The sequence below is a fragment of the Eupeodes corollae genome, chromosome 1 (assembly GCF_945859685.1).
Source record: "Eupeodes corollae chromosome 1, idEupCoro1.1, whole genome shotgun sequence".
NCBI lineage: Eukaryota > Metazoa > Arthropoda > Insecta > Diptera > Syrphidae > Eupeodes > Eupeodes corollae.
Genome location: NC_079147.1, coordinates 211,660,167 through 211,684,481, shown reverse-complemented (window position 1 = coordinate 211,684,481; position 24,315 = coordinate 211,660,167). Strand labels below are relative to the sequence as shown.

The window sequence follows — 24,315 nt, the reverse complement described above, 5'->3', positions numbered from 1 at the left end:
AGGGTGAAAGCTGACGAGAAAACCAACAACGCCTACTTGGGTACAGCTTTATCATTGGAGCCAGACTTACGAAACAAGTCAATAGGTGCACCAACGAGCAGCGCCTCGTGACCATTTGCATCAAGACTACATGCCCCCACAGAAGAAGTGCTCTAGCTACGATATTAAGATTATATGGGTATCAAACTAGGAGGGAAAGACATCTTTGGTTGAAAAATAGGGAAAAATAGCCTGCCCGACGATCCAATAACGGATTCAGGATTCTCGATTTTTCGGGGCGAAACGTAATAGTGTAAAACCCGTGGCGTGATGGATTTTGCGTAGGACTGTCTTGCTAGAGGTCTTAGGTTCAATCACTGCTTATGCCATTTGAAGTTTTTTGTCATGAAAAGTGTTTTCTCAAATTAGCCGTTCCGATTCTGTTTAGAACTGTAGAAGGTCCCTTTCATTTCTAACAACATTGCTCAACATTGTAAGCCACAATTCTTAATTAGCAAAATATAGTAGCCAGTACATTTCAACATCTCCTGGTTTATGAGGAATCTTGGCAGGCATATGCAGCGAAATAACAGACACGCAAAGAGGTACTGCAGAAAAGGACAAGAGTAGCAGTTGGTCACGGGTCCTTTGAGCAAAACTTCTCAAAAGTCTAAAGAGGAGGGATTTTCAAAGTAGTTTAAGATATTTTGGTTTGGAGGAAGAAATCATGACCGATTTATGGAACCTCAGTATTGTTTGCCCGAGGAATCAGTCTCCTTAAAATCGCATACAAAATCTCCTCTGGCTTAATATGTGAACGTACGCGTATATGTAAAGCCCATCGTCAACAATCTGATAGGTCTTAACAATCGATTAAATATTTACATTACGACATGCCGGAAAAAACACCAGCGCTGAGATCAAAAGAAAAATTACTCTTATAGGACAGGAAGGCAACAGATCAGAACAAGTGGAAAGAGGCCTAGCCCAATTTAAAGTTAAGTAAATAAGATTTCTTCTTGCTCAGATTGAGCTTCTTTAATTTAAATGTAGGACTGTTGATATTCGCCATAGATATCGAAGCGCCGAGAGCTGCTTTCCAGGACATTCAAACTTGGTTATTACTTTTCCATTAGTTATAATACTTTCTTCTGACACGGTACTCCATTAGTGTGTAAGAAGTAGTTTTAAGTGTCTCAAAATATATGTTACTAGTGGAAAATATTTTGACCGGCAGGTAAGGAGCAGTATATGGATGTTGTCCATAATGCAATTTGAACGAAAAATAGCCCAGGGAAATAGAACCATATTTGACATTTACTAACACATTTTGTGTTATTAAATGTAATTAGCATTATATCTTCAAAATCAAGTAGAGAGATTCGAAGCCATATAAATAGTACTCCAGTTAATAGGCAAATCCAACTTCTCAGGACGAAATCAAGGAGACATTTTAAGAAAACATATGACATTCGATTCAGCTATGAATGAACAAAACATTTGAGGACTGGAAACATGGAATCGACAAGATTTTTTATATATTTTGAATATTTAAACTTTAGTTGGAAAAATTCTTTTGAAGCATTTGGAGAAGTGAGTGAAAAATTCGGTTTAAGCTATTTTGGAACCTAAATAAGATCACATAAAGCAAGCAAATTAAACTCTCAACAGCAGTGCTGCAGTGAAATATTTTCACTTTTGTGTCTTTCAATAAAAATTTGATCCGTAAGAATTTCAATCTGGACCTTCTTAAATCATTTATTGGAAATATACATCGATTAAAAGTTTAATAAACAAATAAAATTTTTCTACTCATACAAGCAAAATTACAAGGCGTTCGTTTTACGATAATTCTTGGCCAATTTATTTACCGAAATTCTTATGAAATATGAGTATAACTTAGATTTAATTCTTATCATAAGAACTTAATAATCTCAGAACTTCGATCATAATTTCTTATTTTAATATTTTAAAATTAGAATCGATCTTTGTATTGCTGATTCATCATCTTTTAATAAAAAGTTTATTGATATTTCAAGTAGTCCATGAGTGTCATGAAAATTTTACTTTGTTTTTTAAAGACCTAATTTTATTTTAAGTCCTTGTTTCGGTCGTAAAGTTCTCAGTAGCGCTAAGAAATTTAACCCCATAAATTAACTTTACGCTTACTTGGATGTGAAAAGAAATGTAATGAATCTCATTCTCTGCCCTTAAATGACATTTCTGGTTTAATCTCTTCTTAACCTTTCATCAAAGAAACACCTACTCGTATACCTAATTAAGTTCAAACCAAACACCATCATAATGGAAAATAGGTGCTTCCCAAACCATTGATTATTTTACCATTTATTTTAATATATTCTTTAGGGTTTCTATGTCGAAATTATTTGAACCTCAACGTTAACGTAGCTGTAGGTCTCTAGGTTTATACCGACCGCAATTATACAAGATTATGTCATTTTATTATATTATGATTATGAATATGAGTACATATATGAATTTAATTTGCATAATTCATTATAGGAATGAGCATCGAAATAAACATGTTAAATAGAAGTTACATATTATATTCATATTACTCGTTAGTAAGGATTCTCTAGAGAACTTTATCATATCAGGATTACAGTGGAAATGGCGATGTTGAGTTGATGTTGATGACTCGCCAGGATAATAATAATAATCAAAATCATCCATCATGATCCACATACATATAATTATGTATTTTGTTTACTTTGTATTTAATTATGTAGGTTAAGTATTTTTCTATGAAATGTTATTATGTTAAAATCAAATTCAAAAGCGACCTACGTTAACTTTATCCTTCTCAATGGACGAAAATCAAAGTCGCAACGTTGCGTCGCGTCGCAGAGATAAGGTTTAATTAAGTATTCCATTTTAAATTTATACTTTATATTGTAAACAGATTCGGTGGAGAAAGAGAGAAGTGGGTATACATAATTTACTTACCTTTTGACTATTTAATGATCTGACATTTAGCATTACTTTGTCTAAAATATGCAGAACTATTTCAGCTGCCATTTCACGTTCTAGCTGAGTGCATTTTATTTCCAAATACGAACCAACCTGAAAAGGAGAAATCATTTTTTTAAGAATAAATTTATAGCAAAATAAAAATAAAATTAAAAAACTATTTTAATTGTCAGTTGCATTCTGCTGAGAAGTCTTAGATTTTGTAGATTGGCCTAAAGGATCAGTTTCATTTTCTGAGTAAGTGCATAATAAATACGAAAGATATATTTGTCTTTTTATAACTTCTATGACTTTGCCAAATATACATAATTGTAGATGCTTCTTTTCAGCAGCAATAAATCCTTGTACCTAACTGGAAACAACATTTTAACAATATGCCAATTTTTACTAATTAACTACATTATTTAACGACTAAAAATGGTTTAAACATTTGGCTCAACATGAAATAGGTTGTATAATATCTCGTATGAACGTTTAAAAATTTGAACAAAAGTTGATGGTTAAGTTTGTTTTAGAAGTCAAAACATTCGTAGAGATAATTTCGAATTGTGTCGAAGTTCAACAAGAAGCATATGTAACAGATCCACTGATACCAGGATATTCTTCTCATGGCCAACATTGTAATTTAAAGTCAATGCGCTAAGCTTTTGGTCATATCTATCTTGTCAAATAACTCTTCAAGCTTTTAACAATTTTCCAACTTGGGTTTTATTGATCTGAATATCTCTGAATTTGTTATACTAAAAAAATATTTCAAATATTGACGACAATCTAAGTCGACGAACTGATAGTTTAGAATTATATATGTATGTTTAAAAAAAGTGAAAAATATTTATCATATCCGTTTTCTGTCGTGTCTTTTGTTTTTAAAATGCTGTCACTTTCCAATCTTATGGAATACATCTTTCTCAAACTAACTCATAAAAAAGGTCCGAAGCACAAAATCTCTAATCACCACTCTACAGCTAAATTGTCAGTCATTCCAAAATCGTTTAAATCTCTTGTCTGCTACATTTTACTTACTACATTTTGTATTGACGCCTTCGAAAAAAATCTAATAGTTTTCTACGTATTTAACGACTTCAGTAAGGCAATTGATAAGAGAATTGGATTTAATGACAAGATTATGACAGATTGTGTTGTTTTTAAAATAAATCGGTGAAGTAGGTACTTTTTCTAGCCAAATCTAGTGTTTCAGAGGGAAGCCATATTGATCCATTTTTTGTAGATATATTCATAAAGGACCTTCCTTCTATTTCACAGGAAAGACCTAACAAACTTATAGGACGCGTGCAATACTAATTGTTTACTATTAAATATTGAAAAGTGTAAAACGACCAGTTTTACATGCAAACGTTACTTTGTGAATCATAAATATATTCCAAATACGACGAAAATGGAAAAACTTACTATATTACATCATTTGCCGAATAGCAGTCAACAGGCAGAAAAACTGGATATAGAGAACCTTGGTTTGACAAGAAATGCATGCAGGCGAGACGCCTTTCTTAAGCTTAGTTGAGTGCTTATAATATACATTTTCAAAAGACCGTTAGATGGAGTATAATCAGAATTATAAACTTTTCTGCCGAAAAAAGACTATTCGGAAGCCCAAGCACATCAGCTTGCAAAGTGTAAAAAGTCGTCCGAGTTTTGAAACCTGTTCCAAAAACTTAATGGAACAAATTTTACTATTAGCCCGGATCTTAATTCAAATAGGCTGAAAACATGTTTCGAGCAATTGTTAAACCCAGATGCACCAAATAAGTTTCTGAATAATTTTGCCAAACCTGGCTTCAAAAATAATATTTAAAATGCGAAAACTTCAAAGAAGAACTATTAATATCGAGTAACAACCAAAAGGATCGAAAGGCTCAAATGGTATACCTGCAGAATTCTACAGATATGGTACCTACAGATACTTCAGTTGTATCTCCAACAGCAATATTCAAATAGATCTTTCAGGAAGGAACCATCCCAAATCAGTTCAGCGATACCTTAATTTTCCCGACCCACAAAGGGTAGCACATGAGTTTCGGAAAACTACAGCGAATCTCGTTTTTGAACTCGCCATATAAGATATTTATATCGATTCTGCTCATTCGTTTAAATGAATGGATACATTCTAATAATCTGCTTAGTGAGTTCCAAGCTGGCTTTAGATCGAAATACTCCACCGTCGATCACATTTTTGTACTCTGCTCGATTGCTGACTCGTTTCTATCGAGAAATGAGAAACTATTTGTATTTTTCATTGATTTCAAAGCTGCTTTCAACACCGTGGATTGCAATGCGATCCAGATAGTAATTTCGCTTAAGTTCGGTTCAGTATTGCAAAATTAATACAAGACTACCAAAGCATCAGTGTGGAATGGCCAATGCTTATTAGAATTGATCCAAACGAAATCAGGAGTTAGACAGGGCTGTGCACACAGTCCAAGCATGTTCGCACTCTTCATTGATGAAATAGTCGAAGCATTACCAGCCGGAATCGAGTACGCACGCGTTAACATTCAAGCTCTTCTTTTTGCTGACGACATTGATCTGCTCGTGTATACTCCGCAGTCTCTTCAGCTAATGATAAATAAGCTTGCTAAATATTGTAGAAGGTGAAACATAGTGGTAAATTTAAATAAATTCATAGTGATGGTTTTTAAAAATGGCGGTGGAAGATCGGGTGCAAGTGACCAATGGCACTATAATGGTGAGAGAGTAGAGTTGGTGAAAGAATGCAAATATGTAGGAGTCTGCTTTACTAAGAACTAAAGCTTGGAAAAACATCTCACTGACAAACTTATTTAAGCGAAAGCTAAATATAAACGTAGCATGGAAGCAATGCTTCAATAATAAGAAAATTTCGCATGCCAGTAAATTCAGGGTCTTCGAAGCGGTATCGGAATCAGTTATGTTTTATGCGGCACAAGCTTGGGGAAGTTGTAATATAAACAAGTGGAAAAACTGTTACGATTTGGGATACAACGGATTTTCCACCTTCCTTCGAGTATGCCAAACTACATGATCATATTGGAAACGCGTCTATCGCCTTTATTTACAAAAACACTCAAGCTGCAGGTCGATTACATCCTCAAAGCTCTGGATATACTAAGTTATCGTCTCCCAAAGAAAATAGTTCTTCAAACAATCCAACACCGAAGTGGATGGTTTAAGGACTGGATAGAACTAGTCGAGCAGGTGGATGTTGACCTAAACTATATTAAGCTTGCCTATTGGAAGCCAACTTTATATCGCTTAATAGCTCGTCTGGATGAAGCCTCAAGAACGCAATACACGGAGCAAGCCAAAAGCTAGACTACGATCTCCGAGAAAGAAACTACTTCTACGACAAATATGCTAAAAAAATTTCGTGCATGTTCCGGATAAGAGGAGAACTCCTTAATGTGAACTACTTTCCTCACCGTGAGGACTTACCGATTTTATGCAACCTGTGAAACTTGAATAATCGCGAGAATGTTTTTCATTTTGTTTGGCGATGTGCGATATTGAGAGAAATAGAAAAATGTATCCTAGGCAGTGACTTTCTTTCAAATACTTATATCACAAGCCTTCTACAGCAAATGGATGTAATATGCATATTGAAACACAGCAGTTAAATATAGACATCAAATTTTAAATGAAGTATTTTTATCTTAAATTGCACGTTCTTTTTCTTAAATTTATATAAAGCAATACCTTTAGTTGTTTATCAGGCAGACCATAAGTTAACTTTTATGCACCATTATAATGAATTTTAAGATCATGTGTTAGATTAGTTTTTAAAAATGGTTCCATGGTTTGATCTTTTAATACTGGATGAAGGTGTGCAAAAGATTTCTAAGGTTTGATTTCTAACCTTGCTCTGAAAGAAACATAGAGAGTTCTGTTATCTGATTGGACTGTGAAATAAGTATTTATTATCCTCAACAGTATTAAATGGCTTTAATTTGAAATTGTTAGTTTAAGAGTCCCAAATCGTAACAATTTTTACTCGATCTAACTTTGGTACCTATAGCCCAAGCAACAAATACAAAAAGCCTTTTACCTGATATAAAATGTTATTTGTGATCATGAGTAATTTATTGGTTGTAAGATTGTTTAAACTAGAAGAAAATGTTAATTTTTGAGTATTTATAAAATTTTACTTTTTATACAATCCTAAATGATTTCGTGACTGGCTTCGTATGCAACAACTTAACTAAAAAATTGATGGAAATAAAATATATTTACTTACATTTTGCAACATATCCAAAAGAAACCCAGCTTCACCAAGTAAAAAGCTGTCATGTCTACTTATTGTGTATTGCAGGCATGCTTTTAATATTGCTGAAACATTTGTTTTCTGGTATCCTGATGTTAGAGCCTGAAACTGTTTAAAAAAATTATTAAACAAATCAAAAATATATCAAAAACAGGACACCCAATTTTTTTAATTTTTGTATTTAAAAAAAAAGAAATTAAGAGTTCTAAACTATATTTTTTATATTAAGTCTTTTAAGAGTATCAAACACATTTTAGTTCAAAATTTTTCTTAGGGACTGAAAGTGAATAGCTCAATAAAAATCGATGAAATATTAATAAAGCCAATATTATCTTAGATACCAAATCCCCACACTTCACAATTGGTACAACTTGTGATTATTTATGACGTTGAAAATTAAACAATACATAAAGTCTACGGTTCATATTCAAAGTCATATTTTAAACCCGAGTTTAATTGAACTTGAGTCTTAATTTAAAATATATAGGTTAGACATAGCGGCTATTCATAAAGAAGAAGTGTTTACTTTTAGACTTCAGATTATCGTTTTAAAATGGGTTTAAATTGTCTACGAATAACATAAACTGACGTTTAATTTAGCAAAGACAAAATCAGAACTTATTAACGAACTACGAATATGACCCTATTAATTTTCGATCCCAAATTTTATATTTCGAAAAATTAATTAATATTAAACAAAACCTATGCAAGCAGCAAATTAAGATGTTTGAGTGAATTTAAGTATGACATTTGGAAAAATTTAGATTTTTTAATTTCTGGATTTTAGATGCATTAGGGGTTATTAAAAATGTGCACATATTTCCAGTTCCAAATTAGTTTTTGAGGTCTACAAATTGCAATCAGCCGATAACATTAAATGTTAAAATACATTCTTGTAGTGCGGCTAAAACAGAATCTCTTTACTTCACATTAAATCTGAAACTTACGAGTCAAGGCTAAATTCAGCATGAAAATTACGTGTATTATGGTTGAATTGTTTGATATGCAGCATGGAATTAGCTATTTCACTAAAAAAGAAATAAATTAGGTAGAACTAGGGCCTAGTGACTTACAACTCTCAACCATTCCTGTTTGCGAGTAATGCTGTCAGAGATGGAGGGGACCTACAGTTTAAAGCCGATTCTGAATGGCTGATTTGAGAAAGCACTTTTCATGACAAAAATTACTCTTGGAAGATTTGTCAATTCCTCGCAAAAAGTAGTTCCCGTGAACCCAAGACCTCTAGCATGATAGTCCAAAACACTAACTATCAAGCCACATGTACTACCACTATTTTACTGAAGCATTGTTTATTAAAAGAGTGGTAACGTAATGACCCATCCCTGACAACAGTCCTAGCACAAAGGAATGGTTGAGAGTTGTATGTCACTAGGCTCTAGTTCTCAACGAACTGTTGCGCCACCCAATTTATTTATTTAACGTAATGACAGCTATGAATCAATGCGGCGGTTCTCGAAAGATGAAAATGTTTGATGATCCCTTACCATTTTTACAGCTTTCTTTTGAATTATGTCCAAGATAATAAACGCTTGCCCAAAAACAAGAATCGTATTCAAGTTCCGAATTAATTACAGGTTTATAGTTTATGCAATATAAGATGGGATAAGCAACTTTTCATCCCACATCGTTTCTTAATTTTCAACATCAGCAGCTGAAGGACAAAAGTCTAGGTCAACAAGCTCCTTTCCAAGGTAAATTATGCACTTGAACACATTTTCATTGATATACCTTACAATCCTGAAGCTTCTGAAGTTATTTCTGGACTCTCTTCGACCTACAGAAATAGTAGGAGATATGTTCACTATTTTTATCTCTCAATTATTTGTTCAATTACGAGTAAATAACATTTCATATCAGCTTTTATCAAAGAAATTTTTAAACCGTTTTTCAATTTTATCGAATATAACAGATTTAAAAATAGAAATTATTAAACAGCGTAAGGTCTCCTATCAAGTTTACCACATCTCGTTAAATTATAATTTCACGCTGCAGATATACACTTCCACAATACCTCATCAAAGATATTAACCTACAAATTCAAAACGCACCAAACTGATAAAATAAAACCCTGACCATAACTTTGAAAATGTGTTCAAAAATTTCAACCTCACCACATGAATGCGCTCTGTTAATAGCAGGATAATTAATCTAATCCAAAGCTTGCTGTCCAAAAACCAACTAGATTTGTTTTGTAGTATATACAAGGACACAAATATTGTACACATGTATACCTAACCTATACAATAAACATAGGTACACATACATGCAAAAATATATATTTACCTGATTGTAAGTTTTTAGTAGTTGATCAGCGACGCACTGTGAAAAGTCCGGTTGCAGCCATGTTGTATTACCAACATCGCGTTTCTCGCACACTCGCCTCGAATATCCTTGATATTTTTTAGGACAATCAGCGACGATAGCAGCTCCTGGTGCTGTTGTTGGCCATTGGACGCCATTGTTCATTTCAGCATGGCATAATTCAACCATATTTCTATCGATTACCGTTACATAGACACTCTTCGATACTGGCGAAACACTGTTCGATACCACACACGAGTATTCAGCTGATTTCTGTTAAATTAAGGTACAAATTAATCGACATTTTATAATGAATGTACAGTTTAGGAATATGTATATGCAAAGGATGTAACGTCTACATGCGTACATACATATATGGGATGAAAAAGATTATCACAAACAAACACACAGACACCTAAAATAGAAAATGAATATGCAAAAATGCAATCGACTCGAACATGTGATTTACGCATTAATTAATGTAGGTAAGTTATTATGTGCGTATATACTTGAATGCGAAGGTTTTAGAGGTTTTAATTAAAGTTTACGTAAAATTTTCATAAAACCACTGCGTGTGCCGAGATTATTAATAAAAATCTGAATACATTGAAAGAAAATTGAAAGAATATTGATTGATTTTAAAATCAAATGGTGTCGGTTCAGGCTAATCTAGATGTTAAACCCCAGTGCACACTTGTGTCATTTTGACTCACGATGACGCATTTCCGTCTTGCAATGCGCACACATAAATTGATTTGTGTACAAAAACTTGTGTTAATGCTGCGGCTTCTAGCGTCTTTCTTGTGGGAAAAAACGGACTATTAGGTTACTGCAAGATCGCTTCATCATCAGAAATATTGTGCGTCTTTCAGTACTTTATTTGTTATTGATTGAGATAATAAGGTTTTTTCTTTAAAAGACTATGCCTTTTATGTACGTGAATATAAGTCTTCTGATCTTATTGAACTCCATTGCTGCAACATAAACGCTTACGGCTGATTGATTCTTGCGAGAAAAACTAGGAAGTGTGCATTGAATTATTGTGGAACCGAAGCGTCACTGCCGCTTCTAATGTTGCAAGTGTGCACCAAGGCTAGACATTAAAAATAATAAAATGTTAAGGAGCGTTTCTTTTCTGTGAGTTGTCTCCAATTTACGTGCTTTAAGTATGATGTTAAAGATATGAATATGGTATGGCCTCTGATAGGACAATTACTAGAAATGAGTCAGGTACAACCCATCACTGCCAAACTCATCATGACACAACTCATCTCATACAGCTGATCACATAACAACCCAGCTGATCGCACGGCATAGCTCATCACAGCGGTAAACTCATAGCTTCGATGAGCTATCATGTGTGAAAAGCCGGATTGTGATAAGGTATCCCATGTCCAATTCAGACTTGATAAAAATTAATTGGATTTGATGAGTTCCGTTGACCTACTGCTCTTAAATATAATTTGAAAATGTTGATATTTAATTGAATTTAAAAATATTAATACCTTACACCATAAGCTTTTAACGAGTTTTAAAATCCTCAAAGATTACACAACCGATTCTCTAAAAATATTTAAAATATAAGAATAAGGCAATTGAAAGAGCTTTGTGATAATAAAATAAGTCTGTATTTGATGGTCTTTAAGTTTGGTTAGGACCTTAGCCATTATCAAAAGAAGCTACACATTAGAGAGCTTTTTTGCCATTTTATTCAAACTTTACCATTCCGATAAACGATTTATTGGTGGAGAATCTTGAGTGCCACAAGGTAGTCTCATATTTATATTTACTTTATTTACTTTAAATGCGTATTTTGTTCGAAATTCTAGTTAAGTTTTTTGAGTGTATTTAAACACTAATGAAGCTTCAAAGTAAAACGTGTGCTTAGTGTTCGCAATTTGCAAACAATGAATCACATCGCGTTGACTATTTCCATTAGAGAGTACCGGCTTGACCAGAGAACATGGACTATGCCAAGCCAAACGTTTATCCTTATTGAAGCTCTAAAAAGCAGCATGCACTTTAATACATGTATGTACGAATATAGGATAGTATATCCTTCAAAACAACTCACAAACGAACAAACTATAACGAACCAACATTCAAAAGTCAAACACCAAGCACTTAATTAATCGCCACCGAGATAAATTTTCTACTATGTCACTATAAACGGCGAGCGGGTGGTGGTCGACTACGAGGTGCGGTGCGTTGTGGTACGGTACTTATGTATAGTCGTGAGTAGTGTCGTGACTTACCTGGATGTTATTGATTTTCAAAATGCTTCCGTCCGGATATAAATCTTCCCACATCACCGTTTGCGGATCCGACTGAAAGAGTACACCATTACGCGTCCAGCTGTATCCTAATTGTCCATAACGTTTGATATCGTTACCGGGCGAGAGACACCGGACACGCAACGAATCCCCACGATGCAAAGTCACGCTAGCCGGGTCGACCCTCAGTCGGGGTGGAGTTTGAATGTGCACATGAATCGAACGACACTGCTCCACGCTCCAGTCCACCACCTATATATCCACATCCACATAAAAGAGGGATGGCAACGAAAAAAACAGAAAGAGAAAGAGAAAAAAACACATAGAATGTAGCAACTGTAAAGGATAGAAATTCATAACTCATATAAAAGGATGTTGGGTGGTTGGATGAATGGTTAGTGAGGTTTGGGTGAGCTGTATCAGGTTTAGGTCTATCTAGATACAAAAGGTGTTACGAGCACGATAGAGCATTTGACTAAAAAGCACTCAACGAACGTGTGACACCAATGGGAATCAAGATGCTGTAGTATAGCTTCTGTTGATTCTACAAATTGGGTTAATTTTCTTTGCACAGTTTATTGTGCACTCGAGGATGAAAGGGCAGCTTCAGCATCAGCATAAGCGGCACAAGCAGAAGCAGTGGCGGGCACCCACCCAAACGAACGCTGACGAGGACGACGACGTTTGTCAGTCAGCAATAAATGAGATGCAAACTCAATTTAAAAAAAAAGAAAAGAAAGAAAAATAATAAGATTGAAAATTATTGAAATAATCAAAAGAAAAAAGAATCGCCTGATGGTTGTGCGTGCAAACGAGAACAAGTTGATAATAAACATGTTGGGGAAGTCGAACCAACATCTTGGTATCGCTGATGGGATAAATTTGCTGAGGGTCTATTATTTCCAGAGTTATAAAAAAACACCGAATCTATTCAAGGAGGGTGCCCTTAACCTCTTCGAATAATTGATTTCAAAAAGTCGCTCCTCTTACGCACGAACCACAAAAAAAGCCACTCTTTGTATATCAGCTACGGTTGAGCCCCAATGCCCAAAACAGTGGGTTCCAGGAAGCTTAAATATATAAACAAGGGACATTTAAAATTGGGTTAGTTTAAGGAATTATTAGAAGAAAAGAAAGAAAAGAGAAGCAAGTAATTGCACGCAGATAGAGATATCAATTTTGTATTAGATAATTTTTCGGTAAAAAGTCGATCCTTTAGACAAGGATAAGTCAATTGATGCTTAATGTATTAAAATCATAAATTAAAAGGGTTGACGAGCAAGGAGTCTCCATGAAAAAACTCTTATGGAAATAACGCCAAAAAAAATAAATAATCCCACAAAATTCCCAAAAAGATATTTGGCGAGTTATTTCACGGAGCGTTAGGAAAGTCTTGCGATTTTCTAAACTAGAACTTTCAAAAAGCAGTTCCTGAGATTTAGAGGAAACGAAGGAAATGTCGTTTGTTTCAAACAAAAAATCATTCGACTATTTCATAATGAGCGCTCAATCAGGGTCTTTTTATACCCGTTTGATGAAAAAGGCAGAGTGCGAGGTTTTCATTTCTGAACATTATAGTCAATGACAGTGAAATGTGCAATTTCGTAAATACTTCGAAAAAATATTCATACATTACGAAATTGGGTTCCAGAGTTTACTGGGTATTCTAAAATTTTTCAATTGGCGCAGGTAGATTTTGTTTTGGTGACATCCGTCAAATCTTTTGTTTTGTATTCAGTTGTTTATGCCAAATCATAAGGAATAAAATATCGGCCGTTAACATTTCCGTATTCCGTGAAAGTGCAAACCAGGGGAAGTCTATTCCTTGTCGTGCGCAAGAACTTAGCCTTTCGCAAACTTAAACTTGTCGAATTTTTCTCCTGAAGCTGGGACTACACCCGAACAACATCCTGACCCAGGAGCTCAAAGTTCATGACTATATGCAACGCCGCGCCCTTTGTTCGCTGACTGAGCTTCGAATCGTTTCGAAGAGGACCCAAATTTTGGCCGAAAAATCATCTTTAGTGACGAGTAGCGTTTTTGGATGAATGGCTGTTAACAAGCAAAATTGCCGCATATGGGACAACACAAACCCAAGCGAGGTTCACCAGTTCATAATGCATCCCCAAAAAGTTACCGTTTGGTGTGGATTTTGGACAGGCGGGTGGCGGCAGAATTGGTTCGTTTTTTTGAAAACAACGTTAGTGAGGCGGTCAACGTCAACAGCGAGGGCTACATCACGATGATAACTAATTTTGTATGGCTTAAATAAATCCATATGAACTTACACAACTTGTGGTTTAAGCAGGACGGTGCTACGTCCCACACAGCAAACGCCACGATTGACATTTTGCATGAACGATTTGAGGTGTGGTTATCTCTCGCAGGAGTGATGTGAATTGGCCACCAAAGTCATCTGATTTGACTCCGCTAGAAATTTTCTTGTGGGGTTTCTTGAAGTCGTAGGTCTATGCAAATAAAATACAATAGACCGATGCCCTAAGGGTAAACAAAACAAAACACAATCTTTTAAAGCCATCGCTCAAATTCAGCCAGATCTATGCCGAGAAATCATTTAAAATTGGACCACTCGGATCAGTGCTACCTCAGAAAGCCGAGGGGGGCATTTGCATGATGTCTTATTCCACACTTAATGGCATACATGCCCCTTTCAAGTAATATGTTAAAACCTCATCAACAACTTGTTTTATTCCATTTCATCATTTACTCGCTCTTATTGACTTAAGTAACATAATGGATCAGAATCTATGTGAATTCCTGCTGATATTGGAAAAGGTTGTAAATTTAACTTTTTATGAAAAAAGCATTATTGACATTTCGATGAATTAAATTCTTCACAATACTTTTAAGGTTAGAATTCAACGAGCTTATCATTCAAGATTCTCTGTTTAATAGCAGGGAATAAGAAAAGTCACCAACGAAGAAGGAAAGTGGATTACAAATTTATAAGACAGGACAGAGCCATGAAGAAAATCAGCGATTATTTTTTTAGGTGTCATACTTATACCCATCCAATCCAACTTGTATGGAATGATATGTAATAGTTCTTGAGCTCATGATTGATTCATTTCTAAAATAAAATCTGTGAAAGCTTTTTATAGACTTCTTGTATACAATTATTCAATTTCTGAAATTAAATGTTAAGAAAATCAACATTTTCCAAATACTGTATGCAAATGAATTCATAATTCGTAAGCTTGATTAATGTACACCTTATTTTCTAAACCAACGCACTCAACGTAACCTATTTTCTTCAAAAACTATAATCTTCATTTGAGTAAATATTTTATTTCGTATGATTTAAATTAATTTCTTCATTTTATTTTGCTCACTGCGTCATTATTATTTATGGAAATTCATAACATCAAAAATTCCATGAAAGCTTGAAAATGTATACATTCAAAAAACAATGTTGTTATTTTCTAAACCAAAAATGAAGAATATTTATATCTTATGGTTATTTTTACTTTTGTTGCATGTAAGCTTTTTTCTATTCAATTTAATCCTTTTTCCAAATTCAAATAGTTTTGGAGTCTAGGACTCCATGGTTTTGGTATAATAGATATTATTGATTTATGGATGTTGTGTGTAGTTCCCATATAGGTTATAACTATTGGTCTGATAGATGATATCTGATAGCATCGTTAATTGCAGTAAATACCACATAAATCTTATATTTCAGAGCTCAATATTATTAACACTGCAGTTATTTAAAAACTAATTACTTGTTGATTTTTACTGAATTATTACTCATTTGATGTATTGTAAACAAGTCTTAAGCACCTACTCCTAAAATTTCTCTAATTCAAATCAATATAATGTTATAGAGAGTTTTAATAAAATCTCAGTTTTGGTGCTTCTGACCATACAGAATTTTTATTTAATGTGCAGTAGACATTAAACTACATATAAGGCAGATAAAACGTATCCTTTCGCTGTAAAAAAATATGTACAATGTGATTTATTAATGATCCAAAAAGTCTATGTGGTTATGGAAGCAAACATCAAATGTAGACAATTAAAAAACCGAAGCACCTATGAGGTATTAGTGTTTAGACTAAACCTCCTTAGAACACAATTACATTGCACCCACATAAGGATTTATTGATTTATAAAAAAAAAATTTCAAATTTTAACATTTTGACACTATGGAGGAATAAAAATATAAATAAATTACCTTGCAAGTGTAAACACCTTCATCCATTTGGTTTGCTTTTGTAATTCCTAGAATTGCAGTATACAAATTTTCGTTTTCTGGTGGAAGAACTGTCGTCCAAATTTCTCTAAAATATACAAAAGAGGAAAATATTTTGTGAAATGTATATTCATTGAAACATTAATAACATTATTAACAAAAAAAATCTTCAATTTTATTTTTATTTTTAAAGAATGACTCATTGGTGTTTGCGAATAACAAGAAAGATAGAACTTGAAGTGTTAATTCAAAACTTGATTGTTTGCGTTTAAAAATAAGTTTCGGCTATAGAAATTAAGATAAGCTTTAAAATAGCTAAAGCCATAGCCACCTAGCTTTAACTTGATTAATAATAGGTTAAGCTACAATATTATAAAAAAAAAAGCTACAAACAAGATTCCTGGACTTTTGACAAAAAAACTGTGATTAGTTCTTATTTTAAGAATTCTTTGCAGTTAACGCTCGTGCCACTTTTAAAATTTAATAGAAAACGCTCAAAAATTAGGAATGATGACTTTCATAGTTATTTCGATTTTCAAAAGTAAATGTGCAGTGGCTTGATGATTACTTTTAAGCGGAATTAATAAACAATAGAGAAGTTGCACTGACCTCTACGCAGATGATACGGATATTTTTAAGATCATCAAAGATCATCATCAATATACAGGAAATTTATATCATTCTTGGAGATAATTTGCAATAATCTGCTAACAACACGTTTTAATAGAGAGATATTTTGACCAATTAAAACCGAGTATGCAATACAAAAAACAAATGTTGTCATGACACTTCGCTATCAGATAGCCAAGCCAAGAGAGACAATAGCTAGATTTTTACTTGCGACATATAGGAACTACGTACGTACATATATACTTACATAATGGCAAGTTGTGCATTCGTAAAAATTTCGAATTCGAGGTTTTAACGAAACATGACATTAAGATTAAAGAGAAGTAAAAAAACTTGGGTACCTTGATTCCAACCGTTCTGTCTGTATGTTGAAGCGCCTGCAGCCGAAACAATTGGGTCGAATTCAAATTTGGAATTAAAGATTTTAAGTCGATGTGCGTTAAGATTTTTTATCGAAAATTCGAATTTTCTCTAAAAAATGTTTTTTGTATTGCTCCAGAAATTTTCCCTCATAGATACGTTGCTTTGTTTTTTGAATTTTCTCAACAACAAATCCATAAATTTTAATAATTTTTTTTCTGCACAAGAAAATAAAATTTAACATTTGTTTTGTTCGAAATTCTATATCTGGAAAATGGTTCATCATTTTTTTACAAAATTGAAATGTATTGTATTTTACTTTGGAGATAAACATAGCATTTATCTCAATTAGTGATTTTAGTATAGGTACTTGAAAAATAACACAACAAAAAATATATAATAAAGAATAAAAAACATAGTGATCTTCCAAGTAACCATAGTTTTCTATCTAACTCTAACAAAACAAATTATGAGACACTATGAGCTTAGCTCATAGCTAACTAAATTTTAACTAAATTTTAACTAAATCAAAAGCTTTAGTTAAATCAATGAAGAGTCCAGCTGTAAATAAATTCTTGTTTATGTTTTCATAAATTTCAATGCAAATCCAAATTGAGATTTACTAAAAAAAATATTTTTATTAAGAAACTTCAAAATTGATTGATTGCTATTTTAAAAATTTTATAACAAACAGCTAACTGTGAAATAGGCCTGCAATTATGCATAATGAAAGAGTTTGATTTTTTGTATAGAGGAATGACTTCAGCAATCTTGAGAGCCCTTGACAAAAATCCACCGTTCACACTTTTATTAAGAATATGGGAAAGTACATCCACAATATTGAAATCAATATGTTTAAAGATAAAAACCATTATCAATTTTAGTAATATCAGTTATTGAATGTTTTCATCTTCTATTACTAAAGGCTTTTCTGATTGATAACTACGATTTAAAAGCTTATTCACAATTTGAGCTAAATAATAATTTTAATTACAAGTTTAAATTTCTTTTGTTAATTGTTTGAATATTTTCTTCTGTTTTGTTTTAAAGTGATTATTATTTGAATATTTCTTAAAATTTTTACCGAGTTTGTTTTATTGCTTACTTTATTCAAAATATATCCTGTCATCCAATCCTTCAGGGGTTTATTCTTATTTTTGTTGATCATATATTTTGTGCAACTACCAAGATAATTACCTAATTTTTCTATAAAGTTATCATAAACAAGTGTAGAATCACTTTTTTAACTTCACGATCTAATATCGTTACATCTTTGTTAGCCACAAATTCTACGTAATGAAGACTATAGTCATGCAATGATCGGTGATACCTAAATCGGCCAATGAGCTTACTGGTTTTACAACACGAGATGAACTATTCCTGCAGAAAATATGGCCGCTACATGTTTTAGAATTTTCAACAATTCTAGTAGGCACATTTATATAAGAATCTAAACTATAAGAAGCCAACAACATTATCCACGTATTGGGCTTAAGAGAGATGATCAATGTTTATGTCACCCAGAGAAATTAAATTTTTAGTTTTTTTATTCATTAACAGAGAACAGTATTAAGTTCGTCAAGAAAGACATCTCTACCACCATAATGAACGTATATTAATGAGCTCTAGATAACTGCATACTAAAAATATTTTTAAATTCAAATTAAAACAATTTAATTAAATACAAGAAAACCGCTCTAACGATTTTCAAATACTAAGTTTGAAAAATTAATGTTTTTCTAAAAAACAGAAAGTATTTTCAAAAATACTCTTTGGATACATGAGCAAGTTTGTGCCACTTAGTCGTGCAATTCATTAAAATTTAATTCATTATAACTTAACAAATTGTTTGGTTTCTGTAGTAATTGATAGAAAGGTCTATTCGACATACTCATTGTTTATGACTTTGAATTATTAAAATATTACATTAAATATTCTGATAAAGCTCAAGTTCTTGAATTATTATGAATTTGATAAAAATATATTAGTCCACTTATGTGGTCAATCTCGAAATGAGAAAGTAACCATCTTTTTGGAGTTCTAAGCATTGTGTAAGAATTCTCTTAAGATCTTGTATTGACCTCTACCAAAGTTGTCACGCATACAATTTGCTAAAATGTTTGTCTCAATTATTTTTACACATCCTCAACTGTTTCAGAGATAGAGGACAAAAAGAATGCAACACTCAGCAAATTCTTTAAAATTTAATTAAAGGTGCAATTAAAACAGTTTGATAGAAAAACTTATAAACTCCTTTTCTTACACGAAATTCATCAAGAATGCAGGTAGATTTTAAAGTTTGTCTCACAAATCAGCAAAATCTAAAACATTTTACAGTCATGAATAATGAAATTAAAGTCTTCGACTTTTTGACAAAATTTTTATAAATTCAAGATTAAGGAAGAAACAAGATGAATATTAAGAACACATTCATCCAATTAAAAAACTGAGTTATCAGTGTTTAGACTTCTCTATCATTTATTTATTTTTATTGGACTTCTATAAAAGTATTGTATTTATACCGATACGCTTTTTGTTCATTATTTCAAAAATAACACAATGTTATGCGGGTCTTCTTAAATTTAAACAAATATAGTTTTTTGCCAATTCTAATAAATAATACATGTCTACATCATTTATATTTTAGATTTAAATGTTAATCAATATCTATACGACAGTTATAAGCTATACAAGCTTTCGATTACAAAAATCCCATAATAGAAATAGAAAATGTTGAAAAAGTTATTCAAGCAATTAAAAGGAATTTATAAGTACATATTAAGTAGGTACTTTGGGACTTTTGAGGGTTCGAACGTCGTCCTTCTGAAAGTCCTTAATAATTCGCACCAATTCATTCACACCATCATCATTAACTATACAACATTTCCTCAGAAACCCTGTATTTCTGTTTTATTCATTCGACAAATAAAAACCATCAAATTTTGATGTAAAAGGTTCATTTTCTAGAGAATTACCCCCAAAAATAAAAATACATAAAAAGAACATACTCGTTGTTTTATTTGCTCTTTAAACGATTTCGAGTGGTAAAGCAGAGTAGGGTAAGGGATCTACTACCAACACTAAGTGCTGTTGGGGATGGTGCTGTGCCTATTTCCGTTGATGTAACGTCCATTAGTATAAAGTTCCAATATTCAATGCGAATAGATCTATAGATTTGTACCTAGTTACAACTATAGTATATTATGTATGTATATAGAAAATGGAAATGGAAGTGGAAAATGGCCTTAAGGAAGGGTGAATATTTTAAATTACTTTTCAACTTAATTTATCCTTTTCTTATATATGAACTATAGAGACTTGTTGTATGTACTACACATTCATTGTTAATACCTAAGAATATTGGCCTTAAGTGATGATACAGCATCAGCAGCAGGGGAGAATAAGAATCTAATTAAATTTTGATTCATTTGATTTATTTGTATTTCAATTGAACTAACGATGTGAAAATGGGAGAGGTCGGGAGGGTGGTATAGGTGCAGGACAAGCCTTTTGGTACTGTAATTACTTTTGGAATTTCGTTCATTTTATTTGTTTTGTATTTCAAAACAGTTTTCACACACACAAACGCACCTACAAAACTTCAAAAAATAAAATTGAAACCAGATGAAAAGTGTCTTTTCTGCATTTTAATGCAAAATATCTTATTCTCCTGATGATAGCCTTAATGGGTTTAGGCTATAGGTTACAAGTTGAGGGGGTTGGGTATCTATTTTTGAAGAATAGAAAATATCAATTAAAGACTACAGATAGATAGATAGATAATGACCAACAACAAACTTAAGTCTATCTATTCATCTCAAGGTGTTGTTTATGATGATGATATAGAATAAGCAATCCTAAGAAAACAATGCTTTTAGCCTTAAATAGACTTAACTCGATTAAAAGACAAAGCACAATCACAGACAGAGAGGTATACAAAATATTTCCAAAAATAGATCTTTCTTTACAATAAGTCTGGCATAAAGGATGTGCTAATCTTTTTTTTTGATTTTATAACAAGAGGAGAGTAAGACAAATGACATATAGCCTTCTTTAATCTTCAGATTTATTATTTCTATTTTGTTTTTGAAAACCAAAAGAGTTTTATCTTGTGTCAACATTAAATTTGAATTAAGTTGAATTTCTTTTTGTTATTTCTATGACTATGATGTGGGGTAGGTATTTTCAAGATGGAACTTTGAATAAATATAGTTTTAAAATGATTTATGATTGTTTTGAGTGTTTTACAAAATTGAATATGATTTGAGAAAATTTAAGTTTCTGTCAAATTCAAAGGGAAAAGAAGAAGCATCAAATGGGTAGTGGAAGTAATTAAAAGAAAATATCTAAATCTCGCCCATAGGTAAAGACTGACATTTGTTACAAGGGGAAAGTTTGAGAATAAAATTGATTTAAAATGAAGAACTGGAATTTTCTACATAAAAAACAACCAAGATTAGGACAAGGAATAGCCAATTCATAATTGAACATTTTAATTGTTAGTTTTTTTGTTAATTTAAATGAAAATTACCTTTGTCTTTGTTTTATTCCATTTTAATGTTTTATACCTCTAGACAAAGACTTAAACTAAGACTTTGAACTTCAAAACACCACATTATAAATTCAGAAAAAGCTTATGAAACAGAATCAGCACAAGCAATATTTTCGAAATTCAACGGTCATCTCCCTAGAGAACTTTATACAATGAGCGACGTGACGTTTCAAGATTACTAAGTCCTTGCATGATGTTTGGTCAAGTTCTAAACTACAAAGATCAAGACCAAAGAATATAATAAAGGTATAGTTACCGAATGCTTAACGAATAAAATGGCTGGGTCAAATGGAGCAAATGGATATCAGGAACTGAGAAAATAGAGTAAGATCAAGACTTAGTGCGAGCGTAAGAAAAAAAGGGAATATGGCTTAAGAGGTCACAGCAGCAAAAAAACATTCAACATTCAACTTTTTACTTCACAGTTCTTTCGATATTGACTTCGAGGATTAACTGATAGACATTACATTGATTGAAGGGGTAAAAGGAATTTACTGTTTTAACAGGGTATTGCTTAAATCAGTATTTGTAAAATAACGAAAGATAGGAAACTTTGCTAAGCGGTAGCGAAAGGTAGTGTTTAAGCGATATGAAGTGTTCCTTTATAATATTTTTAGCGCTTATGGTTTTTAAATTTCTGTTAAAAGACTTTCACCTTTTAAACATTTAAAATTACAGCAAATGTCACCCATTTTCTTTCACCACTTTTAAACACATTGATTTTGCTTTCGAGGACTTCCAAATTGTCTTCCATAAGCTTCACCAGTTTCGTCAATTGCTTTTTTTTTTGCTAACTATTTTAGCCCTTTTGTTAAAAATATAACATTTTATACATTTTTAATGGTTCAAACAATAAACAGCTTACATTTTACTGCAGCATAAATGAACATTTTGTTGGTTGACAAAAATATAAATAACTAGCGGCCTGTCCCGGTTTCGCACGGGCAGACATAAATAGGTACAGATATATATGTTATAAGCTTGCTAAAACATAAACGACCATGAATCAATAAGTTAAAAAAAAATTGTATGCGTATCTTAAAGCCTCCTTGTACACTACTATTTGTAGATGAAAACAAAACGTATTGATTTTCAGGAGATCCTACTCGAGAAAGTGCAACACACAATTGCCCGTGCACTCTTTCCTTAAGTCGATACCAACTATGGAAAAAGTTTGTCCCTGAGATTTATTTATTGTTAGGGAAAAGGATATTTTTAAAGGGAACTGTAACCTTTTAGAAGGTATGGGAAAATCAGTTGGTATCATCGGGATCCGCAGAACATGTGCGAGCTGACCGGCCACGGGACCAGTAATAAAAGTTGCTACAATCACATTATCTCTTAATTCTTTGATCAATAGTCTTGTACCATTACACATATTGGGAGGCCTTAAATTTCTTAAAAGCATAACAGGCTTACCTATTTTTAATTTTAGTTCATGAGGTGGCAAGCCAGCATGATTGAGGGAGTTTAAAAATTCCTGTGGGTAATGCACTGCATCTTCGAAGTTGCACATGGTGTCAACAGATTTTTAACATTTAAAATGATCTGGTACTTTTTCAATAATAATTTTGTTTATCTCATTTACTTAATCGTTTCTGGGTGACAATATCGCTCTCGAACAGAGCCAACTTAAATTTCTTACTCATCTCGCATTTTGGTCTGCAAGACGAAGTGAACGATCAGTGGTACAATATGTTGTCCGTGTTTGGGAGTTTCTAGCTCTATTTTCAACAAGTCTTTGAGAGTGCTTAGCACTTGACTGTCCTTCGTATATCTGCGACGATCTTTCATTTTGTTCTGGAAGACGAACTAAACGTTTGACGCTTAATTCTCTGGCTCGCGATTAGGACGCGTACACTACCACACTTTCTAGACGATTTGCATTTTCAGAAGAAGACACTTTAATACGACGAATTTGTGCTAATCTAGCTTGGGAACTATACTTATATAACTGCGAACTTACTTACTTAAGGTGGCGCTACAGTCATGTGTACTAAGGCCTCACCCAACAAACTTCTCCATCTAGCTCAGTCCCTTGCTAGATGTCTCCAATTTTGCGCTCCTAGTTGGTCCAGGTCACCTTCCACTTGTGAGCGCCACCTGATCCGCGGCCTTCCTCTACTGCGTTGTCCTGTGGGTGTGGATTCAAAGACTTTCCGGGCCCGAGCATTGGTTTCCATGCGCTCTACGTGACCCAGCCATTTTAGTCGTTGGACTTTTACCCTTCTGGCTAAGTCTACGTCGCTCTACAGCCCGTACAGTTCGTCGTTCCATCTTCTCCTCCACTCCCCTTCGATGCATACGGGACCATAGATCACACGAAGAGCTTTTCTCTCAAAGCGACCCAAGGTGCTTTCATCCGATTTTGTCATAGTCCATGTTCTGCACCGTATAGCAGGAGGGGGATGATAAGGGTCTTATATAGCAACACTTTGGTCCCTCGAGAGAGGAATTTACCAATCAATTGCTTTCTTAGTCCAAAGAAACAGCGGTAAGCAAGAGTTATTCTGCGTTTGATCTCAGAGCTGGTGTTGTTTTTTTGCATTTACAGCGGAGCTGAGCCTAGGTAGACGAAGTCCTTGACTACCTCAAAGTTACGTCTGTCCATGGTGACGTTTTGACCAAGACATCGGTGTTGTATGTCCTTTCTTGACGACAGCATATACTTTGTTTTGCCCTCATTAACCGTTAAACCAATTTTTGCCGCCTCTGCCTCAATACTCACAAAAGCCCC

At 33.2% G+C, this 24,315-nt stretch overlaps 1 protein-coding gene across 1 annotated transcript in view; it reads right to left on the bottom strand.

Moving 5' to 3' along the window:
- The window catches only part of LOC129954275 (uncharacterized), a 214,844-nt gene that overhangs the window by 73,307 nt on the left and 117,222 nt on the right, over positions 1–24,315 (bottom strand). The window contains exons 11-13 of the mRNA XM_056068118.1: positions 9,530–9,820; positions 7,199–7,333; positions 2,947–3,063 (exon numbers count right to left, since the gene is read on the bottom strand). Coding sequence (XP_055924093.1) covers positions 2,947–3,063; positions 7,199–7,333; positions 9,530–9,820 — 543 coding nt within the window. The remainder of the gene's footprint in view (positions 1–2,946; positions 3,064–7,198; positions 7,334–9,529; positions 9,821–24,315) is intronic.